The sequence below is a fragment of the Phycomyces blakesleeanus genome (genome assembly GCF_001638985.1).
Source record: "Phycomyces blakesleeanus NRRL 1555(-) unplaced genomic scaffold PHYBLscaffold_7, whole genome shotgun sequence".
In the NCBI taxonomy this organism is placed as follows: Eukaryota; Fungi; Mucoromycota; class Mucoromycetes; order Mucorales; family Phycomycetaceae; genus Phycomyces; species Phycomyces blakesleeanus.
Genome location: NW_017265140.1, coordinates 1,218,584 through 1,240,033, shown reverse-complemented (window position 1 = coordinate 1,240,033; position 21,450 = coordinate 1,218,584). Strand labels below are relative to the sequence as shown.

The window sequence follows — 21,450 nt, the reverse complement described above, 5'->3', positions numbered from 1 at the left end:
TTTATTACACATACAACATTTTAGCTAAAATAGCTTGATAGTATATATTACTTTTATAAAGTTATAAGTAATAATTAATACTTATCTAGCTTCATTTTAACTTTATCTTTTTTGTCTTTTTTTTTAAAAAAATATCTTTTTGTATCACCTATACCTTTTTTGCTTATAGAGGGGAACGAGTCCCTGGATTTTATTGAGTGTTAGTGAAAGGAACCCAATTTTTTTATTAGCTTTAGTTTTTAGTTATTAGTTTTTTTTGTAAATGTGGAAGTAGAGAAAAGAAAACTAAAAGTAATCTATGAGAGATCTAGTTTCTGAGCAAAAGAGGTAGAAAGTTTTTCTACAGATGATTATATATGTTGTGTATTAAAAGGCACAGAGTCAAAAATCACCCGCCAATGAGTTCTTCACAGAGATAAGATGATGCAGCTAATGGTCTGGCTTGGGTCAAGATAGTGTTCAAAATTGGCTGAATTAGGAAGATCCAAGTGAAACAGTGCGCAATGAACATCAAATGGTTCAGGTTGATATCCAAAGTAAGTCTGCCAGGCGTTGGACCAAACTGGTCACTTAAGAGGACACAGATACAGAAAGTGCTCTATGCTATCAATGCCATTGCTGCATAGGATGCACATCAGAGACGGAAAGGTTGTGGGAGCGATGCGATGGAGGTGTGAGCTACAGGACAAGGATTGATGTAGTGCACGGTACCAAATGTTTTGTACAGAGTAATGTATGGGAAAATCCCAAATTTCTTTCCATTGAGTCGGTGTAAGAGTTGAGCCATGGTTAGACAAGGGCGGATTGATTTGACAAACTTTGCAAAAGTGAGTGGTGTGGAAGTCTTTGAGATGCCAGCAACCAGTGCACAATGCTGTAACAAATGGAGATACAATTACAAGCTCTGGGCGGAGAGTGGGAATAAATTCAGGATGTTTGAGGGGTGGCAGTGTTGTACACCAGAAGAATGACAAGAGGTTGATCTGTGCATTCTGAAGGTTATGGAAGAGTTTGGCAACAATGTATCTGGAACCAAGGCGTTCTGAAGAGACTCATGAATGGAGAGCTTGAAGAGACTCATTGTAAATGAAAGTGTCAGAAATGCACAAGTTTTGCCAACCCTTGATAAGGCAGATAGATTGATCAGAGAATTGTATGACATCAAGTATGGGCAAGTCCAGACATGTAGCTGGAGTGGGAGTTATAGTAGAATAATCCTGTGGAATGGCATCAATCGTAGTTAGGAGAGTATTAAACGCACTCTGTACATTGTTCAATTGAGCAGGGCGTAAATTTGTACACATCATAGGCAGATGGATGTCTCCACTTGAGGTATATTGTTGCAAAGTAGCTTTTATTCATGGTACTACAAAAGATTGGGTCAACTGCTGATCTAAAATGGGCTGTAGCCATCGCATCTGGAGAGCTTTTTGTTGCAGTTGTGGCTCAAGAATACCTAGACCACCCGTCAAACGTGGGCAACACATTTTGAAAAAGCTAATCATAGGAAACATGCCGCGACGCAGGAATTGTCCTATGCATGGGCGCAACTTGTCAAAAAATGAAGCAAGAACAGGAGTTACACGAAGGACATGCCAAATCTTAGACAGAATTAGAGAGTTCAACACCATAGCTCGACCCCTGACAGAGAGTGAGCATTGAGAGTGAATGTGACAGAGTTGTTCTATCTTTTGGATAAGCTGGTAGCAGAATAAGTCTCGTTGAGCAATAGACAATGTCAGAGGGAAGCCAAGATATATCAGTGTGGTAGGTGATGTGCGATTGTGCCAGGATGTAATGGACCAGCCCTCAAGATAGACTTTCCAATGTGGTAAAGGAGATCCTGACAACGAAAAGGCTTGCGTTTTGTGTAGATTTATCCTTGCATTTGAGGCACAAGAGTATGTATTCAGATACTGATGAAGGGCGTCTAGTTCAGGAAATGAGTTCAAGAAGATAAGAGCATTGTCGGCGTATGCTAGGCATTTGATCGGAGGGGCCGAATTTACAGATACATTATGTGTGGGAGCTAAAAACTTTGTGATGTTGGAGACCCCAATTACTCGTCGAAGGAATGGTTCAAATGCGAGATTGAATAGTATGGGTGAGAGCAGATCTCCCTGGCGCAAACCTCGACGTTGGGCTAGTGGAGTAGATAGAAAGCCATTGACATTGGCCGATATGTTGGTCAAGAAGAATAGCTGTGTAATACAGTGAACAATAGAGGCTGGGAACCGAAAGTGAAGAAGGATATGCTGAAGGTATTCTGGGTGGACTCTGTCATATGCTTTCTCTTGGTCAAGCAGGATACCTATAGCATCTGACTGAGTGTATCCAGTCTCCTCCATGATTATGCGCGCCATGAGACCATTTTCTGCAATAAATCTTCCTTTCACAAAGCCAGTTTGGAAGTGGTTGATGAGGTTATGTGAAGCGTCTGTCACCTGGCTATTGAGCAAACGAGTGAAGATCTTGGCATCCATGTTGATCAAAGCCATAGGCCGCCAGTTCTTCAAGCTAGAGAGATCGCCTTTCTTGGGCAACAAAGATAGGCAAGTGGAGCTCCATGAGTCAGGAAAAATTCTGTGGTTGAGCGCATCCTGATAAATGTTAGTTATGAGACTGGAATAACCTTCTTCGAGAAATACAAGAGACAGAATTTCATATGGTAGTCTGTCAGGCCCAGGGCTGCTATGGTATGGTAATCGTTTAGATGCCCCACAGATATCCTCTATAGAAAATGGAGTGGCCATTGACTCCTGGGTGAGTTCTGATAGGACTAGTCCTGGTAGAATATATGACAGGAGTTCATCAATAGCTCCATGGTCTATGGGTTCGTCAGTGTAGAGCTGTGTATAAAAGGCGTTTGCAGCGGCAGTCATGAAATCAGGAGTCACACATATGTTATCTGTGCTGGGGTGTTGTAGAAAAGGGATATCTTTGTGGATACTATGAGCTGTGATCGTTTGCTTGAGATATCCAGCAGAGCGTTCTCCCTGCTCATGCCAATGTTTGCTTGCTCAAAGTGCCAAAATCTCAACATTCTCATGTTGTATGGCTTGGAGTTGGCGCTCAATGACAGGGAGCTGATCATCACATATATGGTCTATCTTATATTTGCGCATGAGATGATTACATTTGCTTTGGAGAGCCTTTTCTTGCTGAACCCACCATGTAGTAGATCGACGTGAATGTTGCTTGGCAAGGCGGCAAACAATAGCTTTAACCTTCTCCCATTGGTCTTGAGATGAAGGGATATTATGTAGGCTAGATAATAGGTCCTGTAGTGTTGCTGACAGGGACTGACAAAAATGGGCTGACAGACCTAAGCGCAGATTTGCATGCCAAATTCCTTTTCCAGTGCGGGATCCTACCAAAGACAAGGTAGTTGACACTAAAAAGTGGTCAAACCAAGAAGGGTTTATATAGTCTACAGAAGATTTGTGCTTAAGATTGGCCAATTCTGGGCTTGCAAAGATGTAATCAATGCTGCTCATCTGAATTCCGCAAGAAAATGTAGGTAGAGGTTGTTCGCCCTCTTCAGTAATGCAATCGATAAGATTGTCTTGAATATATTGAAGCTGTGGTATTTCAGATACAAAACAATAGAAAAATAAAATATTTGATAATAGAGATGTATAGAAACACTTTGAGACTGTATATAAGTTGTCTTTATTCATAAATAAAAAGTGTCCCTTTTTATAAGAAAACACAATCTGCTCTTGTCATTACGTCTTAGTTTCTTAAGGCTTTCTTCCTTTACTATATTTGGTTATTAGAGTGTATTTACTGCTTAACTAGTGTCAGTGTTACAATTATGACATCAAGTCATAAATTGTACTTCTTTAGCTCTTAGCTATTCTTTTCTCTTTTATACTAGAGCTTTAGGACTTCCTACTAAATTAGCTCCATATCGATCTGACACAGTTTACCTGGCAGTATGATATAATTATCTTAACAATCTTTAAGATATTATCTACAGTACTAACTGTAATAATTATTGGGCTGATTACTTAATCATTTATATAAATTTTATACTGACAAGATGATAGCTACTACGCTATTCCAATATGAATATGTTCTTATATGTGATAAATCCAACATCCGAGTGTCTGGATCACCACAGAAGCCATAACTGAGGAGCACAGTGTGGGTGTGCAGAACGTAAGCTGTAGGTGTAATTAAAGTCACCAAGTATTATGAGACGGGAGTGTGAGATAGTATTTGAGAAGAGTGGAGTTTCTAGGAGGGAAGTATAAAATTTTCTGCGCTCAGAAAGTATAGCTGGTGCGTATATTGTGACAATTTGGATAGGATCAAAGTGGTTGTTGATGTGGTGGACTGTGGCGAAAATGCATCTGCCACATCAGCTTGTATATGAGTTGGTAAGAGATAAGTATGGTGTAAGTGAGATCAGCCCGCAATGCTGGGTCCATTGGCTGTCATGCACTTGAAATTGGGTATGGAAGGTGGTTTGTAATTCAAAATCTTTGGCGTGAGATTCTTGGATGGCGAGTAAGTGAATGTTCTGTGAGCGTAGGTGTTGAATAAAGTTGTTGCGTTGTTGTGAGTTAGAGGACTTGGTGAGCCCCCAACAGTTTATTGTTGCGATTTTTATTGTATTATACATATTTTTGTGTGTTTGTTGTTCCATTGTGTTTTGTACCTGGTGGAAGGATGTTGCATTGGGCTTCCTCCCTCAATTGTTCTTTTTTTCATTGTTGCTTTGTCTTTTTGCCAGCTTTTTCAGTATTATTGTCACCCTTGTCACATCTTTATCTGCCACGTTGGCCTCTACGCTAGCTGGTAAAGTTCTACGATTTCCAGGAGCTATTGCTTGAAGAGCGGCAGCCTCACATTTATCTGCAATTATTCTAGCCTCGAGGACTCTTGCAGCTGCTTCTTCAGCAGCAACCTTCTCTGCTTCCAAGACTCTCCGGATATCTAGGTCTTTCTGTTTCTGAGCAGCAGCCTGTTCCTGGGCTATCATCTGCTTCTGTGCCTCTGCCTTTTCCATGGCAGACCGTGTTGTCTCTTGAATGCGCTGTGGACTGAGAATTTGGCGGAGAGCAACCTGATTGCTAGGTCCATCATCTAGATGGGACTTGCGATGACTGTTAGAAGGTGGGTTCCGAGGGCAGTGTATCTGAATATGTCCAACAGTGTCACAGTTATGGCACGTATGTTTCTCTCTACGCTTTTCAGTACATTTGTCTATGGAATGACCTATCTGCTTACAGAACACACAATGGTCTCCCATTTTTGCCCAGGTTCCATAAATCTGGATGTCAGCGGAGTACTTGATCTGCTAGGCTAACTGGGCCCAAACCTTGTCCAAAACAATAGGACGCTCTAAATAGACATACCCGTTGCCTTTGAACCATTGGTGTTGGCCTTCTTCATAAATGACTGTTTCTCAGACATTGCCGTATGGGCTAAGACATAGTTGCAATTGGGGGGCAATATCTTCATAATCTTTGGCCGGAAGTCCCGTCAGATTCACTCTGAACAATTTGAGATCTACTGAAATAGCAGAGGTTGCCAAGAACTCATTATTGTCAACCACAATTGGGTTGCTGCATGCGTATTTACAGTAGTCTGCGTTTGAGAGGCACAGTTCAATAGCTGTATGTGTTTTTTCCATTTTGGTCTTGAGTTGAAGCCCAATTCCTCGAGGGTATGTTTGCCTCAAAGGGCCAAGAAATGAATCCAAATCTTTAAATTCGGAAGAGATGTGATAAAAAACCGAATTAGAGGAGGTACCTTGACGATACACTCGAGAAGTCGCGTTGAGGTCTTCATCTCCTACAAGAATTGGTGTATGAATAGTCTTTTGTTGGTTTCCAATGGATAGTGCTGCGTGAACGTAGCTAAGTTGTCCAGTAGGTGAGGGTGAGTCTGCCAAATGGGTTGTGGGTGAGACCGAATTCGTAGAAATAGAGTTCCTGTGTGAATCTGTCAAAATTGACAGATTCGGTGGTTTAGATGAAAGAGCCATGGTATCACCTATACCTTATATTACACTGTAGAAAATGGCACAAATTATAGTTCTGCAGTGCATATTTCACGCAATTATGTGCCAAACTGCACATTCTCAATGGCCCAATAAAAATCAATTATAACTCTGTTAGTACTACATATCTTAGCAAATTGGATCCATAGAATACCAGTACTTTGAACTTTATTTAGTGTTGTTCAACCCTTTCCAGCCAGTAAAATACATATATTAAGATGAGCTAGACCTTGTTTAAATAAATTTATCTATTCACTCATTGGTCAAAAATATGTAATACGTCATGGGCAAATTTGTTTTTATATTTATTTTTTATTTTTGGTCCCTGAAATATTTATTTTTTTTAAAAAAAAACAAAAAAAAAAAACAAAAAAAATACAAAAAACAAACACAAAAAAAAACATATAAAATAATAGAAGAAGTACACAGGGCAATAAACAAATTATATTGTATTTCATAAAGTTATTTTTTAAAATGATATTTTTATTAGGTTTCTATAGATTAAAAATATAAAAGTTAGTATTACTTACTCTAATAAACAAAACAAAACAAAGCAGTTGATTTGTATTAGTTGTGATTAAACATATGAATGTCTTTATATTTATAAGTACCTTACTTGTTAATAAGATCTTCTATGATATTTGGCAGTTCTCCACTTGTGAGAGAGTATGAGCAATGCTCCCCAAGAATTTTCAAACCTGTGAAGAGCAATGTTTTTCAGGGCTGCATTCTCTTTGAGGCTGCTGCTCATTATTGCCTTTTGGTCATCTGCCAGACTGCCCCATGACGGTATGACAATATTATTGGTACTATACTTGGAGAAAGAGTAGTAGACTAGCTCTCGAGTAATCTTGTCCACTACTCTGTACATTTGTTTGGCTTTGATGAGGTCGCCTCCAGTAAAATGTGTGGCCAACACTTCCTTGAAGCATTTAACCAACTGATTCCAACTGTCTGGCTTTCTCTTAGGTGAGGGGCGTTTGATTTCATGGTCACCAGTTGTAGGCAACATCAGAATCGCACTTGGAGCATTGTCTCTAATCAACAGAGCTTGTTCCATTTCAGAATCCTCAGTCAAAAATTTGCGTCTATCTTCCAATAAAGAAACTTTATATCTTAGTAAAGCATTAGACTCTTCTAAGTATGTCAGATGTTTAAGAATTTATGAGATTTTGTCTGTCGACATAGTAAAAAATACAGTTGGAAAATAAAAAGAAAGGGGCAAAGTTGGCTGAAAAAATGAGTAGAAAGTAATTCAAAAACAAACTTTCAAAATCATGTTGAAATTTTTTTTCAAGACAATTAGGGCACTTGTAATTTTTACTACCAACGTGCCAATATAATAAAAAAATATTCTCATATCTTGAACGTTTTTTGCAACCTTACACCTCTACTTCTTTTAATATACAAATATAAACCAAAATGAATATCAAAGATTTACTTAACCATGATTCCCAAACCAGAACAAGTGGTCATAGGCTTGATGATTCGTTTATTATGGAATGCTCAAATCGAATTGAAACCTGTATTATTGCTCAAGCCTGCAGAAAATCCAACAACAGAAACAAGGGCTCTATTGCTGCTCCTATGGACTTTGTCAAGTTCTTGGCTGCAGGCAATAAAAACAACACCAAAGTAGAGAGTATGGACATCGATGATGTCCAAGTCGAGTCTGTTGAGAAAATCAACAAAAGCATTGACTATGTCTCTGATAAGGAATAAACAAGTAAAAAAATATTAGTATTAAATATAATTATATCTAACCCTAAAAACTTAAATATATCAGATAATAACTATAGATATTTGCGTGTACGTAATCTGGACAGAGTGTACAATGTTCCAGTAGGGCATGTCACTGCTCATGAACATTTTGTTCCCACATACATGTCTAACAGTCATGCACAGGCTGTCAGTCTGGAATTGTTTTCCATGTTTTTTGAGAACAACGTCTCTTGTGAAGTCTATGACAAATGCGTAAAAATTGTCAATAAGTACATAACAGAACTTGGATCCACTAAGTTTATAATTAGTATACTCTTTTTATAGCACATGCACTTACCACCATTTTAGCTAAAGTGGATTCACTCCTGTCATATTACAAGGTAGAAACCTTGTTGAAGGAGGAGTACCCAGTGAAGTCTGTTGCATACAATATGTGCATATATGGATGCTGCCGGTTCTCAACAGTAGAAGAAGGAGACTTCATTGACGAGGATGAGACATGTCCTCATTGTGGTGAGGGCAGGTACAAAGTGGAGAGAGCGAGTGTAAAGTCTGCACAGACCTTTCAGATCGTGCCTCTCTCAGAGCAACTGTAGTTCAAACTCGCCTACCCCAAGGAACAGGTCAAGATGGCCTATGGTACAAGGTGTTTGGCTGGTAGATGTGAAGATGTGTGTGAAGACATCTTTGATGGAGATGCAGTAGGGCGGTTACTTGATCGTGAAGTGGTTGGTCAGAATGACATTTTGGTGTCCATTTTTGTTGACCAGTTCAACCCATTTAAAAATGCCAAAATGTCATCCTCTGTTATTCATGTTATTAACCTGAATATCGATCCTAAAGAAAAGTATTTAAAAAAATAATTTAGATAAAGTTATTAATATGAACTACTTAGATACAAGGCAGGTAACATGATGCAGTTGGCTATCATATCAGGACCTAACCATCCAAAAGATATTGTCTTGTTTTTGAAGCCTATTCTCAATGACCTGAGAAACTTGGGGGCAAATGGTCTGCAGTTTCAGACTGATTATGAACTGGTGATTGCCAAGATTCATCTTGTCATGGCGACTGGAGATACTCCAGCTGTCTCTGACTTGATGAACCTGGCTCATCACAATGCTCATCATGGATGCAGAGCTTGCATCTCGTATGGTGCAAGAGATTCAAGCACGACTTGTATTGTGGAAAGAGACGGACTGTCAATATTGAAAACAGAAGAGAGTCTACACTAGTCCATTGGAGGCATAAGTTGTAAACTGTTAAACAAAATAAATATTGATACCGTTTTAGATGTACGGCGTCAAAGGGCCCAATGTCTTCAAGGACTTGCCCACAATGACTAGTACTGCTTTCTTAGGACTGGATGAGATACATCTTCTAGGTCACGGTACAGGCCAGCAGCTGTACGTTGCACTTGGAGGAAAGTTCTGCCCCACGATCAATGACGGTAGAAGAAATGCACATGTCATTCACTTGCAAGACTGGTTGAAACATCATGGATACCCATTTGCTCTGGATGTCAGTCTGGAAGATATTGACAAAGCAATTTGCGTATCCAGGGCCGATATACCAGCCGATTTCATGGGAATGTGGAGATCCTTGAAGGAATCCAACAGCAAGAGGAAGGCTGTCGATTGGATAGACTTCCTCTTGTCTGTTGTTCCCACAATTGTTATTGATCATTTCGTTTTTGATCATACGAAAGCAGCAGTGATGAACCTTGTTACTGCATGCAGAATTGCCCAGCAGTGGAGGATCACTGCTGCCAATATCCAAGAAGCAGAGGAGTAAGTCAATCGGATATATGCTGATCAGTGTTTTAATCATCTTTATAGGACCATTGGTTGCTGGCATGCCTTCCTCCATTGTGAGATCGAAGAAAAGAGACTGAAGCCTACGATTTTCGTAATGAACCAGCATATGCTGGTTCATCTTGGCTATATGATGCGGAAGATGGGCCCTCTGCAGGCATACAGTTGTAGGCCAATCGAAAGGACAATTGGTGTCTACAGTGCAGCAATCAAGTCAAGAAAGAAACCAGGAAAGAACATAGAGAATCTCTTGCTCAGAAAGGCAGCAATCAATCACAGTCTTGGTTGCCAACCTGTCATTTGTGCCACAAATGACAGAAGGACCAGCAACTTTGAGGTTGCAAGTAATGATGTTGCTGGTCCTCAACTTTGGTCTAGGCCAACTCGAAGCTCTCTGGCTGAGTTGGCTGCCACCATTGGCATAGAGTGCCAGGACTTGGTCCACAGTTTAGTGCCTTTCTGGGCAAGAGAAGACATTGTTTCCTTTGAGGAAAATGATGAAGTGGTTTGCGCCAACAAGATGTGGAAAGACTTGGTGGTCTATAGAGTCCGGTTCTCTGTTGACAGCAGACATGGTCGAGTAAACAATCTTGCTGTGCTCAATGATGCCAAGGAGTAAGTAGCACTAGTTGTATTCTACATTGTTAAATTTTATTAATCATAACTCATTTATATTTTTTGAAAGGTATGGATTTATTCTTAAATTCTTTTCCCAAACTGTCAACAGAGTGACCAGACTCTTTGTGGCTATCGACTGTCTTTCCAATTTTCAATGTGTGAACCAGGATCTTTTCCCTGCATGGGATAGTCTGGCATCTGGTGTGGTGAAGGTGGTGAATGTAAAGTCTATCGAGGGGATTGCTGGCCTCGTCCACAACCCAAACAACAAGGTCATTCGGCACATTATCTGGCCTTTGCCAAAATACAACCAATAGGTTTTTTTTTCTTTGTTTTTTTCCCTATTCTTTTAATATATATATAAACATTTAATTTCTTTAAAAAAAATTACCCAAAACAATAGCAAAATATGTTGTTATTACCATTTGATTTAAAAATTTTCAACACCAGAAAAACCGAATTTATGGTATATCTAATTGATTGGCTGTATTCTTGACTTTGATCAAACTTGTAAGCAAAAAACAACAGTCCTCTTTCTTTTCTCATTTAAAATGGCTGTCTGAGTTAAACAACCAAAAAAAATTATGATTACTGGCACAGAGCTTCTAAAAAGGATTTCAATTGCTCTAAATTTAGAAAAGCTAATAGGAGTTTTAAATATGTGCAAAGATTTTGCAGATGTGCAATTTTTTTTGGAAATTCTTGCACATTATTTTCTATAGTGTTAAACTATTGTAACAAAAGTATGTCTACCCTCAGTGCTATCGAGTTTGCTTCTCATCAGGAAGATGATAATCAGTCACATTCCTGAATGAAGTCAGATGGTAATAAAAATGGGTTGTTATCAATTGATTGGCTGCAGTACTTTCTGCTGAAAGACAATGTGAACAATCTGAGAAATTATCTTGGTGGCTTCAAAAACAGAAAGAAGATCAAGGTCAGTAAAACCAGAGTAATAAATGACTCCTGCCAGTATTTTGAAAAGCAGAATGTGAAGTGCACCAGCTCTCAAATAAAAAGCAAGCTAATGTATCTGATCAACAAACAATATCCTATTGCATTCAAAGTCTGAGAAGACAGTACAATGATAATTGGCAAAGAAAAAATGCCTTAATGTGAAAAAAATGAACTTGAAGGTATGAATATTGTCACATATAAGTTAAAACACATATCTAAATAATTTAAATAATTTCTTAAAAGTATATCTTAATAATATATGTCCAAACTTCACGCAGATAAGAAAGGTACTTGATGAAAGTAAGACAAAGTCACCTGCCATATATAATATAACAATGCCCGTGGACTTAAACAAAGCTCAAAACATAAGCAAGGGTGAGGATGATGAAGATAGTAAAAATGATGGAAGTGACAAAGCCAGTGAGAGCAGTGAAAGCTGCAAAGACCAAGAAGAACAGTGAGCTGTTATCAATGATGAAATCAGTTCTCAGAGAGAGGTCATTATTCAAAGCAACAGTGAAAGCAGCACCTTCAAGCACTCTGATATCAGTGTATATAGTAGCAAAAGACGGTCTACATTATTTGGAAATATTGTAAAGAACACGGCAAAGAGATCAGTTAAGAGCATAGATGATATCAGAGCATGATATAAAAGAGTTTAATGATGCCCAGATATTGCTCTTAAAATCAAAGTACAAAGAAGAGCTCAAGAACCAGAAGGAGAAGCTGTAAAAAGAGCTTCAATGCAAACATTGGGCAAAAGAAGTCATCCTTATGGCAAAAATATTTGACTAGTCTGAGGAGAAAACTAAAAATGAATTAGAAGAGATGTATTACTAATATCTCAATTAATAAATTATATTTCTTTTATTTATATTATGCATTTAATTTATATATATATACATATATATATACAAATTCTCAGAACTAATATTATTTCATTTTAAAAATGTAAAGACATATAGATTATATAAAAATATTATCATTAAAGCAGACAAAATTGATCTTCTACTTACATCAAAATAGTTTGATAATAAAATATTAAAGAAAGAGAAGAACATAAATAATAATGAAATATCTATTTAATAACAGCTGTCAAATGTCAAAAAGTGAGATCTATCTAATAGATATTAAAGCTAATACTTCTGTTTTTTAATGCATTTAGAATGATCAAAGTTTATTTTCTTTATCTAAGAAGATGTATTTTTTTTGACATAACAACACATTGTATCTGAACTCACCTTGTATTTCCATCTATATTCTGGGATCCATTTATTACACCAGACTTCTCTGAGTATCCTGTCTTCTACAGGCATTCAACTTCAGCTTTCTCTCTATTATCTCATCTATGCTTGGCTTTCTGAGACCACTTGTTGTCATTTTGACACATCAGAAAATTGTTCAAGGCTATACAAACCCAAATCCATGCATTAACCTTTATAACATCTTTCTTTCTTTTATTCTTATAGAGCTTGATTTGAGAGAGTAGACTCTCTCTTTCAATATTCCGAATGCATGCTCAATTTTTACTTGCACACTTGAAATCTTTGTGTTGAACTCTTGATCTGCTAACAAGAGTTCACTGTTCCTTGGCTTCTTTTTGATTAGAATAATATAGTTTGTAGCCTTGTACTCCACATCTGCCAACACGTACTCATCACCAGAAAAGAATCACTCTGTGAATTTTCCAACCTTACACTCAGACAAAATACGTATATCATGCAAACTTCCAAAGAAACCAGTTGACATGTATCAGATTATACGTCTATAATTACATACTGTGACACTGTTTACACAGTAAGTGGATCTGCGACCAAAAAACTACTCTGGCTTCCACAATGGTGCTTTTGCCAGCTTAAATAAACATCTGTCAAGAAATCCAACAAGGTTTGGAAATTCTAATAGATATTCATCTACCTGTTTTATCTCTGCTTTCTCAGATTTGGTTGATCAATAAACAAATTTATGCTCCAAAGAGAGAATTACTTTAAAAAAACTGGTTGTTAAATTTTTAATAGAGCTCTCTATTTGTCTTTATTATAAGAAACAGATGAATAAATTTGCTTTTGTATATGTGGGTAAATAGTTGCAAACTATTATTTTGAGTCACTTACTTTCTATTTCAGAATGTCTTGCCAAATGGCTACTTAATAAAGAATTACAATTTAATTCTAATTGGTTAAAAACAATAGAAATCTGTAATCTAATATCAATCGAGTAAAATCCTGGCAATTGTTAGTAAATCTTATGATTTTTTATAAGATCATACAGCTTATAAAAAAAGCTTTTGCTCATTCAAAACTCTTCTAGAAAGCCACTTTCATTGAGGAAAACAGAAAATTCAATCTTTCTTTTTGAGTTACAAGTTTCTTGATCTTGTTTTGCCCTTTGAAAAAATAGCATCCCTTTGCTGATTTTGTCTTGGGCCTTTGTAACCATCAATTTCTCCTGTTGTAGCTTTAATTTGTATATGTTTGCAAAATCTTTGTATGTGTCATGATCTTCCTCACAAGCAATGATATTAGAGTCAGACAACATCTTGATCATCTTCTTTAACATATGTTGAGTGATAGCTGCAGATGCATCAAATTTGATTTTGCAAGTATATTTATTGGAGTATACAGCATTTTTTTAAGATAATAAGTGAAAAAATAATATAGTTCTCACTTTTATATATGCTAGTATTTAATTATAGCAAGTATATATTTTTAAATTGCCATTTGCTATTTCAGTATAATATAACTAGAAGGAATGCATAATATTATCATGTAAGTAGTATCAGACAAAAACTGATCAATCATAACTGTTAATTAATTTTGTCTTTTTTTTGAACTTTTAGTTTGTTCACATCAAATATAGAGAAGCCTATCATGTTTGCAAGAATAATATTAAAAATTATTCTAATGACAAAGGCTTACAGTATAAGTTAATACTATCTATATAATATCTATTCTAGATTTCTTTGTTTTAATGTAATTTGTATAACAATAGCTGAATTTAATCAAATATGCTCTGCTTTCTTTCAGATGGAAAAGATTATAAACAATAAAAAGACTGGTTCTCCAGCTGTTTGTGATACTGCAAAGCTAATAAAATAAATACATGATAAAGATGGCAAGCAAAGTAAAGGCAATAATGACTACACAAACAAAGAATCAGCTGGAAACAGTCATAGCAGCAATAATGAGAAATCTGACAGCCAAAATAATAACATGTCTGTACTCTGCTCTCCTCCTTCTCAGTCAAGCTCTTCTAGAAAATGTAGAAGAGTATATGTCAAATATAAAGAATTGACAGACGAGATAACAGAACAACTTAATGAGTCTTCTGTGTCCATAGAGGCAAAAACAAAATGACTTTATAGGGAAAAGCTAGAAGTTCTTAAAGACAATCTTCATTTTAAGCAAGAATGTAAATTTATGCACAGAAAATTTGAAAGCATGATGAAAGCAGTTGCAGAATTAGCCAAAGTACAAAACTGATCAGATGAAAATGTACAAGAGGAAACTGATAACATTTATGATAAAACATATGATAGTTAAAGATTATAAATTTAATAACGATAGCAGCTATCATATAATACTTGTTATACATTATTTCTACTTTTGAGATAACTTATTTCTTTATTTTTTATTTTTTTTAAGAAGGTTCCTATCTACATTTTTTATGAGTATCTCTTTTTTGATACAGATACGTTTGAGCTTAGCATTCTCATCTGAAAATAACATTGCTAGATAGTCATCTACAATGCCAGTCACATCTTTTCTGCTGATCCTGTCAATCTCTTCCTTTTCTCTCTTCTCCTATGAAATCCTCCTTGTTGTGAATGAGTATTGATTACTGCTGAATCTGAGAGTAAGACTGAAGGATAAAATAATATCCTCAGCTATTCCAGTCAAACAGATCTCCCTTTATGATATTATCTAATACACAGATCATTGTACACATAATTGATTATTTATTATTATCACCATGACATGGGATATACAAATACATATACATTATATATATGGCATCATTATATTTTATCTACATATTTCTTTTATTATACAAATACTTAATTGAGAGACTACAACTACAACTATCTAATATTATGAAACATTACCCGAGTATCTGGGTCGGAATACTAAAATATTACCAATAGCATAAATGCTCTTCTTTACCAAAACTCTTAGACTGATCTGACTGGAGAAGTATCATATCAATTGGTCTTTCCGGATCTTTCCAGAAGAACAATACTCCTGGAAGATGACTCATCGTGATAAAGATTACTTAAACACACACTGAATTACAAATTAGAAAAACATATAAATATCAGTAGATAGTTCCGTGTAGAAAGACAATCGAATTTTATCATTCTTTACTTTTCTTTTGAAATAAACAACCTACACAAGTTCTCACGAATTCTTTCGTCTATATTATATTTTGCTTTATTTTCTCCCCACAACACTCATCTTCATTGTCATCATGTCATCTGTCTGGTCAATCAAAAAGTTATAGAGAATGACACAAACTCTGATTCAATAATTGATCATGTTGACTCCTTTTTGACTTATCTTAGTTGGGAGTCACTTCAAAAAGCAGAATCTTATTTTGAAGATCCCAAATATATGCTTAATTTTTATTATCATTGCTATGTTTGAATTGAACACTTTGTTTGCATCACACAATTCCTTGTTTTTTGACTTCTTTATGACAGAGGCAACATATGTCTTGGGAATGTAACTAGCATTGGCCAAAATATACTGGTCACCAGAGAAGAAATTATTAGGGCTGCTACCTATAGTTGATTCTTCAAACACCCTGGCATTGTTTATGTTTTCAAAGTATTTATAAGAGAGATAACAAATCTTTTTTGGATGGTCACATACCCCAAGAATGTTTACATAGTATGTGTACTTACAATTAAATAACTCTGGCTTTTTTCACAATAGTATATGCTGCAAGTTAAACAGACACCTATTCAAAAAACCAACAAGACCAGAAAATCCAAATGGTTTCTTATTGCTTGAAATTATTGTTGCTGTCTTCTCAAGTTCTGACAGCCAAAAAATGTACTGTTTTCCATTGATAGCATTATCTTAAAGAAAAAAACTGTGAAGTTTGAGATACTGCGCTCTAATAAGTTTAAAATAATTAGTTTATTGAATTAATTATATGCTTATAGAGATTAACAGAAGGAATTTTACTAAAAGACACTTATTTCTAATATCAGATGTTTGTGCAAGCCTACTATAGGATACAGCATTCCTGTCTGAGCCTATTCTCTCCAAGACTAAAACTAATTGAAGCTTTATATCAGTCTGCTTATGTTCTTTTAGTGACTTATATAAAGAATAGTCTTTGATTATTCTGTATAGCTTATTAAACAAGCTTTTGGACATTGTGATTTCTTCTTTGAACCCATCTGCATCTAGGTCTTTGAGGAAAGCAGATTTTTCTTTCTTTGATTTAAGCTTTGGCAATGTATTGCTACACTTATGTAAATATCTGTTGACTTGAAGATTCTGCTCAAGATCCTCTACAGCAGCTATCTTCTCCAACTCTGCATCAACTTCCTCTTCAAGAACTTCTGAAATATTTTTTAACAGCTCATCTGCGCTTGTTAATAAAGATTGTACCAAACTTTTATTTTCCTTCTCTATAAATTCTCTGATTTTATGCAACTTCTTTAAGATAATAACTGTTTGTTGCTTTGCCCTGTATTTTGGCATGTTATACAGAGTGAAAAAAGTGTTACATGACTTTGTTGACAGTAAGTTCTATGATTTGTTAAGGAGAAAGATAAAAAGAGTATTGTATTGCATATAAAAAAGTAAGGATTCAGCCAATCAGAAAGCTGTATGTTTTTTGATCAAAATTTAATTAAAATTTGATCATTGCTATTACAATTTTAGTCTAGTAATATTACTGTCTGAATTTAAAATTTGAGTGATCTATCTGGCTGAGTACTCCCATTATTTTTATTTTTTATTGAGGATCTATATGGACATGCAAGAAAAATTAGGGTCAAACATGCAAAAAAAGACTAAAAGGGAGAATTAAACGTGACGTCACTTGTAATTGGCCTTTGGGAGTGTTACTGACAAATTGAGCACTGATAAGACATGCAAAAGTGAGCAAATTGAAGAACTAGACGTGACATCACATATAATTAGTTTTGCATGTTACATGCATTTTTTTGGGGGGTCAGCCTTGATATTTGTTAAATGTTTCAAAATTAATGTTGATTGTAAAAATATAAAAAATGATAATGAGATAGATATAAAGATAAAAATGGAAGATTGTAAAGAAGATAAATATAGAAATATAGATAAATAGAAAGATAATAATAAATTGAATAGAAACAGAAGGGAATATTGATAATAGAGATAAATATAGAATCTAAAAAGTAAAAAAAAATCTAAAAAAGATATATACAAAAAGTTAGTATAATTCAAGATAATTCTAGTTTAAAAGCCATACCTTGATTGTTAGTACATCAAAGAATAATCTTCAAGGCCATGTTTTTGAATTATTCTTTTATGAAAGGGGTTGATTTTTGGCCAGCAGAAATTTCGAGTGTTTTTGTGCTTGGCAAGAAGAAAGTGGTTTATATCTAAGATAATAATTATTGGTTCCACTTTTTCTGGCAAGGTAGCAAATGAAACAAAAAGACAGTAGCCTGTTTCAATTGGAGTATTCCAATATACAGCCACTGCTCTGCTAAATATATTGGCTACAAGTTGAGGATGGTCGATTGTACCGAACCAATGTTGCTGGGGGAGAGGTGAGCACTTGTCTTGGAGACTGTGAATTAGTGGGTTATTGGATGCAGGCATATTACCATGCTCCATTCTTCCGTGGTAGTAGTTGTTTTGGTGCTTTAAAAATGTTTCTAGCATTTTGTCTTTTACTTTTGACCACTCCTCCTGGTCCTGGTACACTTCCATTGCTATCGCCCTGTACCCACAATTTCTGTCTGCTTCAGGAGAAAAGATTGTTGATATATGTTTTGGTGCGATTGTGAGATTTGTTAGTAATGTGGGATCGCATGGTGACCCAAGGTTGATAATATTTTTTATGGCTTTTTGCTCTTTAGCTGAGGATATTTTTTGTCTAGAAAACAAAGCAAAGATTTAGTAAATTAAATCTAAACAATATTAAAATCTTACTTTTTTTGTTCTTTTTCTGTTTTAATTTTTTTTTGTAATTTTTTCTTTTTTGGTATTGATACAATGCTCTAATGTAATCATCTTGCGCTTGGTATTTTTTGGTTGGCCTTTAATGGCTTCAACTACTGTTGGGCTTTTAAGGTTTTCAAGTTTCTGTGCGTCGATTTGTTTCAAAGTTTTTTTCTATCAAATGGTATATATTGATTTATTCTTGTTCGCTCTGAGCATTGGTGAAATGTTCGCAAATAAGCTCAAAAGCATAGTTGAATTCTGGGGTTATTGGTTTGATATTGTTGATGTTTGGGGTACTGGGGTTGCATTTTGGATAGTTAAATGGTCTACATAATAAAATGTTATATGAGAAAATCGTCACGTAATTATTGCTATTATTATATATATTACTTTCTTCTTCTAGATAGTTTTTTCTCCAGCGTCTTGGGATGCAGGAGATTGGGATGGTATCGAATTTGGCAAGTGTGTGGTAACAAGGAAGCAGGTAGTTGTATTGTATGAGGCATTTGCACTCTTTGGCTAGTTTTTTGGGTATAATGGATTTGGATAATTCTAATTTGATTTGATCCATTGCAAATCTACAGACTTTAAGACGGACATCATTTAGTCTGGTGGCATTGACTTTATCAAACACAATTTTTGTTTCTTCTCCAAGGCTTTCCACCATTAGCCGATGCTTGCGATCTGCAACCTGTACAATTTATAAATATATTATAACCAATGAATGCATAAAATAGTATAGAATAAACTTATCAACTCGTCATACCACTTTTTTACTTTAAGGGTAACTGTCTTCAGTTTACCCGGAGAAGTACCAAAAGAATGCTTGAGAGAAGCATGGGCACTTTCTACACGGTTTGACATGCGATTGCCAAAATGGGCATGTTTGTAAACATACATGTTCACCCAGTTTTCCTTGTCTTTCATTTTTCTGATAAAGTATATTAAAAAAACACAATTTTTTATAGTTAAATACTGTTTACATCAAATTTAAAAAATTTATACGTACTTCTCAAGAAAAGCACTAGCAGCTTTTCCCTGGTCTTTGCAATTTTCCTTTGCAAATTCAAGGTATCCATTTGTTTTGTTTTTTACTTTTTGATGTGTAATGCATTTTAAAGCAATTCGGTCAAGGAATTCTGACAGCTTATCCAACAGGTCTCTCTTTTCGCTACTCTTGTTTCCCTTCATCATTGGAAGCAATTGCTTTTTAAAGTTGTCTTTGATATGCTTATAGCACAACAACTGCTTCGACTCAGGATGACTTGAGTAATAGCATTTCTCAATGCTTTTTCATTGTCCGTGATGAAAACATCTGGGAGAAGTGTTGTTTGTTTGTCGTTGCTGCTGTTGCTGTTGTTGTTGTTGTTGTTGTTGTTGTTGTTGTTGTTGTTGTCATCGGACCAGACTGCATCGCGGAGACAGCTAAGCACCCAGAGATAATTTTCTTCTGTCTCATGCTCTACCCAAGCACCGGCAATTGGATACATCTTTAAAGTGGTACGAGGGTTTCCACTCACATTGCTAGTACCAACAATGTTGACATAAGTCATTCGATGACTATTTGTCTTATATGTGGCATCAATAATGACAGTCTCAGACATTCTTCGTGTCTCATTGATTGCATCCTGATGCACAAAGAAGACCATATTCACTTGATTGTCTTCTGTATTACCAACAGAATACCTGACATGGAAGTCAAGATCTTGCAGAGTGGTGATAAAGTTAAACATCTCCTTTCCTTTTTCCAATTTTCCGAAATGTTGCTTTATATTAGCAATGTCATGGCAAACAATGTTTGTATATCCATTTATCTTCAAACTGTTGAAGATGGTGGATACATCGTCATTGTTCTCCAGATGCTTAACCACAAGTGCTGTGGTATTTCAGGTACGAAACAATAGAAAAATAAAATATTTGATAATAGAGACGTATAGAAATACTTTGAGACTGTATATCAGTTTTTTTTATTCATAAATAAAAAGTGTCCCTTTTTATAAGAAAACACAATCTGCTCTTGTCATTATGTCTTAGTTTCTTAAGGCTTTCTTCCTTTACTATATTTGGTTATTAGAGTGTATTTACTGCTTAACTAGTGTCGGTGTTACAATTATGACATCAAGTCATAAATCGTACTTCTTTAGCTCTTAGCTATTCTTTTCTCTTTTATACTAGAGCTTTAGGACTTCCTACTAAATTAGCTCCATATCGATCTGACACAGTTTACCCGGCAGTATGATATAATTATCTTAACAATCTTTAAGATATTATCTACAGTACTAACTGTAATAATTATTGGGCTGATTACTTAATCGTTTATATATATTTTATACTGACAAGATGATAGCTACTACGCTATCCCAATATGAATATGTTCTTATATGTGATAAATCCAACATCCGAGTGTCTGGATCACCACAAGTGCCATTGCCTCAGGCAAGAGCTTGCAGTGCATAGCATATGCTCTGCGGTCTTCTTCGATGAGGTGATTATGATCTGCCTCATGGGAGCACACAGTGAGATTTCCGCTCTTCTTGGTGTTGGCATACATGAAGCAAGGGCAGCCATGCTTCTGCGTGTCTTTTTCGCGCTTTCTCTCCCATCCAGGAAGAGTTTCACCCATAACTGATGTTTTGGAAGCAACCTTCTCGGCTTTTCTGGTATCTCTATATTTGCCAGAGTGCTTGCAAATCAATTAGATGCGAGAGCTTGATGCATATTCAGTAGTGAGAGCAATGTTATGCTTGACACCATATGTCTTGGCAGCTTCTCAAACAGCTATGACTGAAGAGAATTCTTTTCCAACAAGAAAAATTGAGTTGAACTCAGTCAAGGCAGCATCATACTTCTTCGACGTCTTGCTAACAATGACAAAGTCGTTGGTGTTGTTGATGTTGTTAATGTTGCTCATGTTAAATGTCAAAAAAAATTATGCGCTGATGTTGTAGTAAAAAAGGGCAGTGATTTAATTGGCAATCTGGAGGGTAATTTATCTGATCCCCCCAAAAGAAATGCGTGTAACATGCAAAACTAATTATATGTGATGTCACGTCTAGTTCTTCAATTTGCTCGCTTTTTCATGTCTTATCAGTGTCCAATTTGTTGGTAACACTCCCAAAAGTCAATTATAGGTGACGTCACGTTTAATTCTTCAATTTGG

At 35.9% G+C, this 21,450-nt stretch overlaps 10 protein-coding genes across 10 annotated transcripts; 3 read left to right on the top strand and 7 right to left on the bottom strand.

Moving 5' to 3' along the window:
* Window positions 1–566: 566 nt before the first annotated feature.
* Window positions 567–3,680, bottom strand: PHYBLDRAFT_166794 (hypothetical protein; the record flags this gene model as incomplete). The annotated part of the gene is made up of 4 exons (XM_018435488.1): window positions 567–1,051; window positions 1,121–1,262; window positions 1,368–1,700; window positions 3,228–3,680. 4 exons carry the CDS (start codon window positions 3,678–3,680, stop codon window positions 567–569), a joined length of 1,413 nt encoding a protein of 470 aa, XP_018293600.1.
* Window positions 3,681–4,699: 1,019 nt separating this feature from the next.
* PHYBLDRAFT_166793 (CCHC-type zinc finger transcription factor) lies at window positions 4,700–5,998 on the bottom strand (the record flags this gene model as incomplete). The annotated part of the gene is made up of 2 exons (XM_018435487.1): window positions 4,700–5,281; window positions 5,423–5,998. The coding sequence occupies 2 exons, from the start codon at window positions 5,996–5,998 to the stop codon at window positions 4,700–4,702; spliced, it is 1,158 nt and encodes a 385-aa protein (XP_018293599.1).
* A 634-nt stretch (window positions 5,999–6,632) lies between these two features.
* PHYBLDRAFT_166792 (hypothetical protein) lies at window positions 6,633–7,073 on the bottom strand (the record flags this gene model as incomplete). The annotated part of the gene is made up of 1 exon (XM_018435486.1): window positions 6,633–7,073. The coding sequence occupies one exon, from the start codon at window positions 7,071–7,073 to the stop codon at window positions 6,633–6,635; it is 441 nt and encodes a 146-aa protein (XP_018293598.1).
* A 2,000-nt stretch (window positions 7,074–9,073) lies between these two features.
* Window positions 9,074–10,484, top strand: PHYBLDRAFT_64469 (hypothetical protein; the record flags this gene model as incomplete). Its single annotated transcript, XM_018441306.1, has 3 exons — window positions 9,074–9,525; window positions 9,574–10,164; window positions 10,235–10,484. The coding sequence occupies 3 exons, from the start codon at window positions 9,074–9,076 to the stop codon at window positions 10,482–10,484; spliced, it is 1,293 nt and encodes a 430-aa protein (XP_018293597.1).
* Window positions 10,485–11,459: 975 nt separating this feature from the next.
* Window positions 11,460–11,771, top strand: PHYBLDRAFT_143803 (hypothetical protein; the record flags this gene model as incomplete). The annotated part of the gene is made up of 2 exons (XM_018431072.1): window positions 11,460–11,581; window positions 11,642–11,771. 2 exons carry the CDS (start codon window positions 11,460–11,462, stop codon window positions 11,769–11,771), a joined length of 252 nt encoding a protein of 83 aa, XP_018293596.1.
* A 40-nt stretch (window positions 11,772–11,811) lies between these two features.
* PHYBLDRAFT_64468 (hypothetical protein) lies at window positions 11,812–12,873 on the bottom strand (the record flags this gene model as incomplete). Its single annotated transcript, XM_018441305.1, has 4 exons — window positions 11,812–11,932; window positions 12,366–12,430; window positions 12,655–12,764; window positions 12,822–12,873. The coding sequence occupies 4 exons, from the start codon at window positions 12,871–12,873 to the stop codon at window positions 11,812–11,814; spliced, it is 348 nt and encodes a 115-aa protein (XP_018293595.1).
* A 1,386-nt stretch (window positions 12,874–14,259) lies between these two features.
* PHYBLDRAFT_64467 (hypothetical protein) lies at window positions 14,260–14,843 on the top strand (the record flags this gene model as incomplete). The annotated part of the gene is made up of 3 exons (XM_018441304.1): window positions 14,260–14,393; window positions 14,489–14,594; window positions 14,769–14,843. The coding sequence occupies 3 exons, from the start codon at window positions 14,260–14,262 to the stop codon at window positions 14,841–14,843; spliced, it is 315 nt and encodes a 104-aa protein (XP_018293594.1).
* Window positions 14,844–16,138: 1,295 nt separating this feature from the next.
* Window positions 16,139–16,838, bottom strand: PHYBLDRAFT_64466 (hypothetical protein; the record flags this gene model as incomplete). The annotated part of the gene is made up of 2 exons (XM_018441303.1): window positions 16,139–16,242; window positions 16,358–16,838. 2 exons carry the CDS (start codon window positions 16,836–16,838, stop codon window positions 16,139–16,141), a joined length of 585 nt encoding a protein of 194 aa, XP_018293593.1.
* Window positions 16,839–17,597: 759 nt separating this feature from the next.
* PHYBLDRAFT_166788 (hypothetical protein) lies at window positions 17,598–19,217 on the bottom strand (the record flags this gene model as incomplete). The annotated part of the gene is made up of 4 exons (XM_018435485.1): window positions 17,598–18,222; window positions 18,279–18,294; window positions 18,681–18,981; window positions 19,068–19,217. The coding sequence occupies 4 exons, from the start codon at window positions 19,215–19,217 to the stop codon at window positions 17,598–17,600; spliced, it is 1,092 nt and encodes a 363-aa protein (XP_018293592.1).
* A 1,450-nt stretch (window positions 19,218–20,667) lies between these two features.
* PHYBLDRAFT_64464 (hypothetical protein) lies at window positions 20,668–21,201 on the bottom strand (the record flags this gene model as incomplete). Its single annotated transcript, XM_018441302.1, has 2 exons — window positions 20,668–20,956; window positions 21,137–21,201. The coding sequence occupies 2 exons, from the start codon at window positions 21,199–21,201 to the stop codon at window positions 20,668–20,670; spliced, it is 354 nt and encodes a 117-aa protein (XP_018293591.1).
* Between the last annotated feature and the right edge of the window lie 249 nt (window positions 21,202–21,450).